This window comes from Lagopus leucura, unplaced genomic scaffold (genome assembly GCF_019238085.1).
Source record: "Lagopus leucura isolate 7727_CA_CO unplaced genomic scaffold, USGS_WTPT01 Super-Scaffold_760, whole genome shotgun sequence".
NCBI classification, from domain to species: Eukaryota; Metazoa; Chordata; class Aves; order Galliformes; family Phasianidae; genus Lagopus; species Lagopus leucura.
The window spans coordinates 6,387,421-6,398,588 of record NW_024962257.1 but is presented as its reverse complement, the minus strand read 5'-3'; the positions used below and the strand labels follow the sequence as shown (position 1 = coordinate 6,398,588).

The 11,168-nt window shown below is 60.6% G+C and overlaps 2 protein-coding genes across 2 annotated transcripts in view; both read left to right on the top strand.

Moving 5' to 3' along the window:
* The first annotated feature begins 208 nt into the window (after window positions 1–208).
* LOC122176209 (hexosaminidase D-like) lies at window positions 209–5,469 on the top strand. The gene is made up of 15 exons (XM_042864551.1): window positions 209–230; window positions 1,738–2,046; window positions 2,213–2,309; window positions 2,417–2,642; window positions 2,728–2,837; window positions 3,117–3,204; window positions 3,400–3,564; window positions 3,640–3,823; window positions 3,920–3,991; window positions 4,118–4,322; window positions 4,400–4,482; window positions 4,564–4,642; window positions 4,735–4,836; window positions 4,939–5,028; window positions 5,130–5,469. The coding sequence occupies exons 3-15, from the start codon at window positions 2,215–2,217 to the stop codon at window positions 5,311–5,313; spliced, it is 1,683 nt and encodes a 560-aa protein (XP_042720485.1). The 5' UTR covers window positions 209–230; window positions 1,738–2,046; window positions 2,213–2,214; the 3' UTR covers window positions 5,314–5,469.
* A 2,406-nt stretch (window positions 5,470–7,875) lies between these two features.
* CASKIN1 (CASK interacting protein 1) overlaps window positions 7,876–11,168 on the top strand; it is a 29,019-nt gene continuing 25,726 nt past the window's right edge. Inside the window, 1 exon segment of the mRNA XM_042864750.1 lies at window positions 7,876–7,998. Within this exon segment, the coding sequence (XP_042720684.1) occupies window positions 7,905–7,998 (94 nt within the window). The 5' untranslated portion in view covers window positions 7,876–7,904.

Sequence of the window (11,168 nt, the reverse complement as noted above, 5' to 3'; positions counted from 1 at the left end):
CAGCCGTTCCCCGAGGCGGGCGGTGCATCCATCTCCCGACACGGCGGGATTCGGGGGGACCGGGACCGGGCGCGGCGGTACCGGGGCTGAGGCGGGGATGCGCCGGGAGCGGGGCTGAGGGCTGGGCTCGGCGCCGTCGCCCCCGCACGCACCGCCGCGCTGCGGCAGCGTGGGCTTCGCATGGCAACGGCGGCGGGACGGCCGGGTACAGCGCTGCGCGGCTCCGGGAGGTAAGCGAGGAGCGGGGCCGGGCGCTGCGGGTGTGCGGTACGCGGCAGGTGGCCCCGAGGTGCGCGCAGCCATGCGCGGGAGCCGCGGCTGCCCTCGGTGCTGCTGTCCGGCACCAGCAGGATCTGATCCGGACAACCTGCGCTCAATTCGAGTTAGATAACGTATATTATAAACGCCCAGTCTTGGCGAACTGACAGCCTCTGTCCAAATATTTATACGCGCTCTGATCAGGAGCTGTGTTGCCATGGCAGTGCAATTAGCACTTGGTCTATTAACGGCCTTCCTGCGGCCAAGAGGTGCTGAGCTCCCCGTACCGCGGGGTCTCAGAGCCCCATGCCCTCCCGCACCCGCACTGCTCCTCCCACGAGGGCTGACGCATCGCTGCCGGGAGCATCCATCGCCAGGCGGGATGGAAATGGTGCAGGGATGGGATGGCACAGAGCGAGTGCCGCCGTTGTCCCCTGTGGCACACCAGGAGCATCACAAAACGCATCCATGCCACACACGAGGCACATCACACGAGCGCAGGGCACAACCTGCGGCGACGGGCTCAAGGATGCTCAGCACACACCCGCACGTTGCTGCCCTGCCCTGCCCTGTGCCAGGGCCTCGTGCTCTGGGCACAGCGCACCCCGTGCTGCCCTGCGGGATACGCTGGGTCCGGGTGCAGCGCTGCCCTGCGCTGTGCTGTGCGGGAGGAGGTGTCGGCAGGGATTAGGGTTGCATCTAGAAAAGGGCTAATTCGGAGCCCACGGCGCTGGGCGGATCGCAGCAGCTCTCCCCTGGTGCCACCGTTCTGGCAGCACAAACAAAACCTCACAGTCAGCTGAGCGGCTCTGCAGCAGCAGCGACCAAAATCTTTTTTTTTTTTTTTTTTTTTTTTTTCAGTTTCCAAATGCAGTCAGTGCTGAATTTAACCCTAAAAGGGGCCACTTGCAGCTGCCTCACTGCTGGGGGGTCTGATGGTTATGTGCAGGAATGGGTGCATGGGATGTGCTCTGCTTCCCCAAGGAAGTGCATTGGAGCTGCAGGTGTATGTGGGTCCTAGAGTGGTTCATGCAATGCCAGCTATATGGGAACCGATGTGACTCTGTGTCAGAGCTGGCAGCATCCTCCAGAGTGAGGAGGTGGCACCGTGGGGTCCAAGCACTGTGCCGTGGGTCCAAGCACTGTGCCGTGGGTCCAAGCACTGTGCCGTGGGTCCAAGCACTGTGCTGTTCCTCTCTGTGAACACAGAGGGGGCCGGGCAAGGGGAACCTGCTGTTTCCTGCATCGCAAAGGCTGCCTTTTCTTTGGGATCATTTTCACAGGGTTTAGTGGATCACCATCTCAGGAGTTCTTCCAAGTGGTCTGGGGAGAGGGCATGGAAAGACATAAAATGCATTTTTATGAATCTTAATGGTGACAGCTCTTTGGAAGGAACTCTTCCCTGTACCTCTCGTGTCCTACATGTCTCATGAGAGATCCAACATCGGTTTAATCCACCATATCTCTCCCACTCCGCAGTGCGTCCTGCAGACCCTGGACAGCACAAGGTGGTTGTGCTGTCAACCTTCTGCCTTCTGTGAGGAAAGCACTGCTCCTCCCACCGGGCTCAGACCTGAGGGTGTTTGCTCCTGCCTCGCTCAGAAGCTGAGCACAGGTCCTGGAGGTGCCATGCCTGCCCCGTGATGCAGCCCTGATCCCATCACTCTCAGCGGTGGCACAGGAGCACACAGTAACAGGACCTGCCTCACTGCTGCTGCCTTGTTTGCATTGGTGGAGCATAAGGAGGCTGTGCTCACAGGCAGAGACAAAGGCACTGGGGCGCACAAGGTAGGAGGGACATGGGATGGCTCCAAGTATGGCCCTGATGAGGACCAGGGTGGCTGAAGGGGTGTCCCCCTGTCCCTTTTCTCTATGTGCCCTGTGCTTGGGGTCTCTCTATGGCTGCCCAGCCTGGGTGTTGTGGCATGACCAAACCTCTTGTGTGTGCATGCAGCGATGGCCTTCCAGCGGAGCCACAAGCTGAACCTGCTGCGCATTGTTGTGCTGCTCCTTGTGGCCTTGGCTGGCATCAAGTTCCTCTTCCGTGACAGGTGAGGTGGGAGCAGGAGTGGGACACAAAATGGTGTCCCAGTCCTGTGGGGGCTTGGTGCTGGGGATATACCTCTGTGCCTCCCCGGCTCTACTCTGCCCCATGCAGCTTAACCCTGCAGCTTCACAAGCACATCAGCAAGGACAGCACATTCTGGGGGGATGCGCAGGACTCTGGCCCCCAAAGCCAGGCTGTGGAGGTCCAACCTGCAAAGATCACGGCCCCAAGGCAGGGACCTAAGCAGCAGTTCCCCAAAGACCTCAGTGCCACCGAGATGAGGCTCGTCCACCTGGACCTGAAGGGAGCTGCTCCCAGGGTCTCCTATCTGGAGCAGGTGAGGGTGCCTGGGGACTGGGCAGTCCTGGGGTCAGACTGACCAGGCTGTGCCTGCTTGCTGAGCTCACTTTGCCATCCCACAGCTGTTCCCACTCCTGTCCCAGCTGGGAGCCAATGGGATCCTGATTGAATACGAGGATATGTTCCCCTTCAAGGGGGAGCTGGAGGTCCTGAAGTCCCCCTATGCTTACAGGTGAGCGGGGCTGGTGCTGGTGGGGAGATGGCAGCACCACTGGTGGTAGTGCTGGGTGTGACTTGCGTGGGCTGTGCCCAAGATAGTCGTGCTGGAGCTGCATTCCTGCCTATTTCCTGCTGTACGGTGTCAATATTTGGGTCTTTAGTTCAGGCATGGAAATCCAGGAGGTGTGGGGTGGAGCAGGGCATCTGGGGCAAGGCAGGGCAGGGTGCTGCAGAAGGAGGGAATGTTCCCATACACTCTTGCCCCCATTGAGGCTGTCCCTGCCCTCCCCAGTGAGGAGGACGTTGAGTGGATCCAGCAGCTGGCAGAGCTCCACAAGCTGGAGGTGGTTCCCCTGGTGCAGACCTTCGGTCATGTGGAGGTAGGGGCCAGGAGTGCTTGAGGGGGGGCTGAGGGGTGGGATGGGGACCCCGAGTAGTGGAGACACTTCCAGGGTTGGGGCAGCCACAGCACAAAGTGGCTTGGGGCTGTGTCCCGAGTCCCCAGCACCTGTCTTGGGGATGGAGCCCTGGTTCTTGTCCTGCTCCCCCCCATGGTGGTTTTCCTCCCCACACAGTTCATCCTCAAACACACCAAGTATCAGCACCTGCGGGAGGTGGAGCGCTTCCCCAACAGCTTCAACCCCCATGTCCCGGACACCCTGGCATTGCTCAAGGTCATCCTATCACAGGTGATGGAGAAGCACAGGCGCTCCTCGTGGATCCACATTGGTGCAGATGAGGTGGGCAGGGGGTTATATGAGACCCAGACATTGCCTGGTGCCAGGCGTGCTGAGCATCCCCAGCCCCACATGCAGGTCTTCCACCTTGGGGAGGGAAAGGACTCCAGGAATTGGATGAGCCGCAACAAGGGTGACACAGGAACCATATACCTGAACCACATCAAGGAGGTGCTGGACTTCATCTCCACACAGTACCGGGGACTGCGGGTGCTCATGTGGGACGACATGCTGAGGAAGATCAGTGTGGGAGCCCTGCAGGGTGAGGGGCTGGGGATGGAGATGGGGACAATGTCTTGTCATTGTGGTGGAGATGTGAGTGGTGCCCAGTGTTCATGTCACTGTTCCTGCCCTACAGAGTCTGGGATAGCAAAGCATGTCTCACCTGTGGTGTGGTTCTATGCACCTGACTTTGACGCAGAGCAGATTGGTAAGGTGCCATGCCAGGACCCCAGGGCTGCTCAACAAGAGGGGACAGTCCTGGGGCTGGTGATGCTGCCACTGTGATCTGTCCCCGTCCAAGCTGTGCCTACCACCCTGTTCCCCGCTGCTGCAGGGCAGTTCATCACCAAGTACCTGGAGAGCGGCTTTGAGGCTGTGTGGTTTGCCAGTGCCTTCAAGGGCACCACGGGCCCTACACAGAGCTGGCCCCCACTCAGCTCTCACCTGAAGAACCAGCTCAGCTGGCTGCGGGTGCGTGAGGCCATGCCACGCTTCGCCCCGCTGCGCTTCCAGGGCATTGTCCTCACCGGATGGCAGAGGTGAGGGCCACAATACATGCATGCCATCCCCTACGTGACCCCATGTGAGGCCCTGGCACTGCGTTCCCATCCTGCAGGTATGACCACTACTCAGTGCTGTGTGAGCTGCTGCCTGTTGGCATTCCTTCCTTGGCGATATGCCTCCAGACCCTGGTGAACGGTGAGCTCCCTCTTCCCCCTCTTTCCACACTGCAGCATCCTTGGAGGCTTCACCCCTCTGTTTTGGCATGGCCATCTCCAGGGGGATTCACGGAAGAGACGCGGAGAAAGGTGCTGGAGGTGTTGGGCTTCCACAGCATGCAGCTGGAGCAGAGCACATGGTGCGTGGCCAGGCAGGAAGAGTACATGGAGGGATCGGATGCTGGGTTCACCACCCGTCCTGGGATCTCCCTTCTTCATGCTTTCCCTGCAGTGAGGGAAGGGGAGCGTTCCCTGGGGCAGAAATCTATCACATGGTGGAGCAGGTGAACAGACAGCTGAAGGAGAGCATCACCAAAATGCTGGAGGAAGAAAGGTAACACAGGGGAAGGCTCTGGTTATGAGCATCCCTGCAGCAGAAGGGGCCCATGGGGCCTGGTGCGGTCCCTTGCATTCCTATCCCCTTGTGCCTCTTCAGTGCCATCAAGGGCTGGTTCAGCCCCTACCACCGCAAGCACCAGTTTGGCAACCCTCGCAACATGGAGAGCTTTGGCAGCAAGATGCTCAAGTATGTGTGGGGGCTTGGAACACCCCCAGCCCTGCAGGGGGCTGGGAGAGGGTCCCGGTTTGTCTCTGTGGCGTGTTTCCACTCTGCTCTCCCCACCCCAGGCTCCATGAAGAGTGGGAAAGCTTTGTCCGGGACCTGCATGCCCGCCTGGAGAGTATCTACTTCCCTGACACAGTGGAGGAGTGGATGGAGGAGAATGTCAACCCCTACCTGGACCCTCTGCGGGACCTAGTCCGGGATTACCGTGCCATCATCCGCCTCAATGCCCAGCCCAAGGCACCTTAGGGGCTGTGTTTCCCCATGGACTGGGCAGTGGGGGCCATGGGAATGGTCTGTTTGCTGGCTTGCACCCTTCTTCTGTTCAAGGCATGACTGTGGTTTGTTTTGTACTGCACACAGTGCCCTGGTGTGCCCCACTTCCCAATAAAGTATTTTCGTAGATGCTGCTGAGTGATGGGGGGGCTGCAGCTGTGCTCCCTCCCTGCCTGCATAGAGGAAGTGGGGCTGGGAGGAACAGATCATCCCTGTCTCATCCTGTGGGGACCCCTGCTCCTCGAGGAGGTCTCAGCTGCTTGGGGCAGGGACTGAAGCTGGTGAGTTTGGTTGAAACATCTACTACAGGCAGAGAGGGGGCAGCCACTGTCCCACAGTGTAGCTGGGCTCCTGTGGCTGGCCATCTCCCTGCAGTACATCACCCAGCACAGTGAAAGTGATGCTGGGGGCAGAGGCAGCAAGGTGAGGGCTGCTCTGGGCTTTTCCATGCCTCAGTGTGCCTCGGTATGAAGGCCTGGCAGCGTCCCCCAGCACCTGCTCCACATCTCCATGGCTGCTTTCAGCAGCAGCAGCCGCCACTGTCTCCCTGATGGCTGGGAGGGAAGAGAGCAGCACTCACTTCCTGCACCGAGCTCTTCCCAAAGCCTTTCATCTCTCCCTTCCTCCCTCTCAGCCAGTGCCTGGAGCCTCCTGTGCTGGCAGTGCTCACTGTGATGTGCCACCCTCCTGCAGCAGTGCTGCATCTAGGGGCTCTGTGTAGTGGGGGGGCGGGTCCCATGTACCCCCAAACCCACAGCTCCCTGAGTGCAGGGCACTGATTGCAGCTCTCTGTGCACGGAGCAGGGATGCAGATGGTTCACTGCATGGATTTCTATTCTGCAAGGACCAAACAGACTTGGCAAGAGCCTGGAGGGAGCTGCAGGGATACGAAGTTGTCCGAGGCTGCTGCTGCAGTGTGGCTCAGAGGGGCAGGAGGGGTGCACAGCTTTGCTGCTTGGTTCTAGCTGCAGGAATCCTGGTGTCTTGGAGGCTGTGGATAGGAGAGCTTCACTGCAGAGGGCTGTGGGTACAAAGAGGTCTTCGTGGAGAAGACACGGTTATGTCCTTGCACGGTGGCAGCTCCCAGCCCAGGAACCCCGCAGCAGTTCAGGTCCCCACACAGCCATGCAGTGCCAGCCTGTTGGATTAGAGGACAGATTAGGCAGCGTTTTGTGCTGGAAACCTAAATGTCCTGGATTGGAAAGTGGGGGTGGGGAAAAGAGAAGCACCCTGGTGGGGGGTCACCCAGAGCAGGGGGCTGCAGGGAGAGCCAGGGGCTGCAGAAGGTGTCCTTAGGCTGCAGCCTGAGGGTATGGACAGGCCTGGGGTGGGCAGGGGCATGGCAGTGGCAGGGGAGCTGTGTTTATATTTGGATGTTGCTTTGCACTCCACATCCTTTCTTCTGCTCCATGCACCTCTCCATGTCCTGCAGCTGTCTGTCCCCATATGTTGCTCTCTGGGATATCCTGCAGCTGCTCACCCCTGCTGTCCTGCTGTGACCTGTGCATGTCAGTGGGGTGCCAGCCTTTTGGGGTCTGCAGATTGGTTATCCCTTCTGTCAGTGTGCTTCCAGAAAATGTTTATAAATAAGGTGATGGGTGCTTTATATATATAAACATAAATATTTATGTATGTATAAATAAGTTTGTATATAGGTTATTTTGCCAGAGCTGGGCCCTTAGTGAGGCTTTTAGGCAGTAACTCACCCAAGAGAGAGAAATTTGAGTGTGATTCTGTGCTGTGTTCAGCTCTGACCGGACACTGCTGGCACATTGATGGGGCCATCCATCATCACCCCATTTCCGAGCCTGTTTGCAGCATCTTCATATAGCCAGGTATCACCTTCCATGTCCCGATCATTTAGGCCACAAAAAATTGCACGGAGACATATGTCACCAGCTACTGCGTCCACGGCAGTGGAAAATTAGGCAGCAATCAGGGCTTTATTTAACGAAACGGGAAAGCTGCTCAGCCCGGTTCCGCTATCAGCCACCCGGGGGCCGGCGGCGGTGACTGCAGCGGTCGGGCAGAGCCGGGACAGGCCCTAGGCGGGTGGGGGGCTGTCGCCGGGCAGAGCGGCGGGTTCGCCCCGCTCCGGGGGCACTGATTGCTGCCACCTCCCCCGGACTCGGCACCTTCCCCAGCTCCGGGGAGGGGATCCCCGCGCCCCGCCCGCAGGCACCGGGGTGGCCCCCCCGCGCCTTCTTCCTCCCCCTCCTCCTCCTTTTCCCCCTCCTCCTCCTTCTCCTTTTCCTCCCCCCGTGCAGCCAGACCCCTCCCCGCGCGCTCGGGGCGGCCCCGCTCCTCCTTGCGGCCCCTCCCGGGGCTCCCCCCTCTCCTCTCGCATCGCCCCCGGGGTCGCCCCGGTGCGACTCCCGGTGCCCCCCGCCCCACCGCGCCCCGCCCCGCCCCGGGCGCCCGCCGCCCCCGCCTCCGGAGCGGACTGGGAGGGGGGGCCCGCGCCGCGTCGCGCCGTGCGGAGCCGAGCCGAGCCGCCCCTCGCCGCGCCGCGGAGGATGCTCGGGCCGTGAGCCCGCAGCCGGCAGCTCCGGCGCCGCGGAGCCATGGGCAAGGACCAGGAGCTGGTGCAGGCGGTGAAGGCGGAGGACATCGCGGCCGTGCAGAAGCTGCTGCAGAGGCCCAAACCCGGCAAAGCCAGTGAGTGCCGCGACGCGGGGCCGGGCCGGGCCGGGCGGGGGCGACGGCACCGCGGGCATCCCCCCTCCTCCCCGGGCACTGGCACCCACCCGCTGCTCCGGGGGCCCGGCCGAGTCGCGCCGTGCCCATCGCCAGCACCGCGGCACCGCGGGCGGGGGCCAGGGGATATTCCCGGCGGCGCCCCGGGGGCACGGCCCGGCCTGGAGGTGGGGGGATATGGGGGGCTGCAGGCGGCGGAGCATCCCCGGGCGCTGCGCGGGGCTGCGAGGAGCCGTGTGCGCTCTGGTCCCGGTGCGGTCCCGGTACGGCCCCGCAGCAGCTCCGATACGCCCGGGGCAGGCAAGCAGGCAGCGGCCGGGCTGCCCTTGTCCTGTGCTCGGAAGCAGCCCGCGGGGGGATCGGGAGGGACGAGGGGCTGCGGCCACAGGGTAGGGCTGGGGGCGTCTGAGCATCTGTGTACAGTGTGTGTCTGCATAGACCATGCGTGTGTGTGCATGGACAGCGTGTGTGTGTGTATGCACCAGGACTGCCGGTGCTTGCACACAGCTGCGTGTGCCTACGTGTGTGCAGCTGTGCTCGTGTACGTGCGTGTTGGGGTGTGCATATGTGCCCGTGTTTGGGTGCATGTCTGTGTTTGCGTGCCGGTGTGTGCCCTGGCATATGTGTGTTGGGATGCGTCTGTGTTGGTGTTTCTCTGTGTGGGGGTGTTTGGATGCATCTCCACGGGTTTCTCCCTGCGTGCAGCTCTGCATCAGGGCTTTGCACACCTCGGTGCGTGCACACCGATCTGTGTGTCTGTGCACGGGGCTGCGGGGGTGTAGCCGTGTCTTGCTGCGTACGTGTGTGCAGCTCCCGGAGTCTCTGTCGGTGTGCATGGCTCTGTTGAGGCGTTTCACTCGGGACTGAATTATTCATGGTGCTGATGCAGCCGCAGGTTTCTGGCCTGGTGTGCGGGGCCAGGGGCTGTCCCTGAGTACGGGACCACAGCACACGGCCCCACTGCCACTGAGCCCTGCATCCTTCCCTCCCAGCGTGCCCTAAATGTGGGCACCCCATGGTCCCAGTGCCATGTAGGTTCGTGTGCTTTCCCTTTTGTATACTGGGGTTTCTACTTGAGCAGGGCATTGTGCTCTCTATGTCCTGGTGCTGAGCAGGGCTGGCCCTCATGTCCCCTCGGTGCCATGCAGGGTAGTGGTTGTGATCCTGTGTCCTGAGCTGTTGGCATGGTGTTCCTTATGTCCAGATGCCACATAGGACGATTGTGGTGTCACACATGTCCCCGGTGTTGCCCAGGTGCTGTCAATGCTGAGGGCCTGTGTGGGGAGAGAACAAGCTCCAGCTGTGAGCTTCATTCATCCCAACCCACTTCAGGTGCTGCTGATTCTATGGCCTCAGAGTGGTGTGTGATGATGGGACTGTGTGTGGCCCACGGCACTGTCCCCACACTCCCCTCTCAAACCCCACGGCCTGGGTGCCCAGCTGGCGTTGCTGTGGCAACAGGCAGTGGTGCCAGAGTGCTACCACCTCCTCCTGCATCGCATTCATCTCTCCACAGCCCTGCTGCATCTTCCACTGCAGAGCCCATGGGCTGGGGTGGCTGTGGGGACTGGCAGTGCTCTGTGTGCTGGGCTTACAGGAAGGGGACAAGGGACATCCCATGAGGTCAAACCCCCTCCTGTCCCATGCCTAACTGAGCTGCATGCCTCCAGCTGTGCCAGAGCCTCTCGTGCTGTGACTCCTGCTCCTCACAGAACCCAACCTGTAGTGCCGTGCTCCTGGTGTGGGGACACGCGAGCAGCCCTGCATCAGGGCTGGGGGATGCAGAGCAGCACCGGGGTGTCCCATATCACCATCCCCTCTATGTGCAGCTTCCTTGCTCACCTTGGGCACTCCCTGCACTCTTTGGCACCAGGAAGATTTGTAACTCTAGCTCTGTTATCTGGATAATATCCTATTCATGTGGGGGTTTAATAAATGAGATTTTAAAAATCCCTGCGTGAATTAACACGGGTTACCATGGTGACGTGGGGCCCAATTTAGCAGAGTGGAGTAAGAGTTTGTGGGGCCCATGCCGGCCGCAGCGCGCACCGCGCTCGCTTCCCGGGCATCCATAATTGATGAGGTTGTCTGAAAGTTACGCAAATCAGATGCAGGGATTTGGCAGCAAACTGTTTCCCTCCCTGTCCCCTCCTCCCTGGTGCTACCTCGAAGAATTGTCATGACTTGGCGTTTTCGCTTCTGTCCGCAGCTTGGGCACTGTGGGGTGGGATGGGGGCCCGAGGTGTCCCCAGCTGGATCTGTCCTGGGGCGCTGGGCACCAGGAGATGGGTTTTGTTGTGTTGCTGCAGGGGACCCTCAGCATTGGTATTTTGGACAGGTGGGCTCTGTCTTTGAGATACTGCTGCCACAGTTGGCTCACCCGCTTTGGAAATGGCTTCTGTAGGGCCCCTGCCTTGACCTGCGGGATGGACCCCTCTGCCCCAGTTTCTCCCACCTGCTGGGGGTTCTGTGAATCACTTCTACATGCAGCAGGTTGTGTGGCACAGTTGTCCTGGCTCATGTCCCCATGTGCTCTGGGTCCCTTTCTCCAGGACACCTGGAGCCAGGCTCAGGAGACAGACAAGAGGCTCAGCACCTCACACAACTCTCTGCCACGGGGCCCAGCCCAGCTTAACCCCACTGCCATGGGGCACAAGCATCTCTCAGGATGCCTCTGCCCTGGACAGCAGCATGACTGTGTTGCTACCTGCACTCCGCACCGTGTCCTGTGTGGCACTGGTGGGACCATGAGTGAAGCAGCTGGTGTAGGAGCTGGGCAGCTCTGTGCAGGTTGGTGCATGGGGCAGTAAGCAGCATGGGTGGATGTTGGGACCAGGAGGCAACTGCAGCTCAGCAAACACTCTGAGGCTGCCCCACAATGGGCACTGCATTCCCGGGGCACTGGGCACCTCCAGGCATAACACAGCTTCACCTGCTGCTTCACCATGTGAAGGGGTCAGCAGGTGGAAGCCGGAGGCAGGAGGCAGAAACTGGACCCTTTGGGGCACGTGGGGTCCCCACAGAGCCGTGTCAGGACATGTGTCATCACGTGTCCTCTGATGCATCCTGAGAGGTGGCCAGTTAATTCTGCTTTTTTTTTTTTTTTTTTTTGCCTGCATTTGATTGCATTA

Excerpts from the sequence above, each read along its gene's own strand:
- LOC122176209 (XM_042864551.1), top strand. The coding sequence starts at position 2,215 with ATGGCCTTCCAGCGGAGCCACAAGCTGAACCTGCTGCGCATTGTTGTG. Across the intron at positions 3,205-3,399 it reads AGACCTTCGGTCATGTGGAG|TTCATCCTCAAACACACCAA; the intron begins GTAGGGGCCAGG and ends CTCCCCACACAG. Across the intron at positions 4,323-4,399 it reads GTCCTCACCGGATGGCAGAG|GTATGACCACTACTCAGTGC; the intron begins GTGAGGGCCACA and ends CCCATCCTGCAG.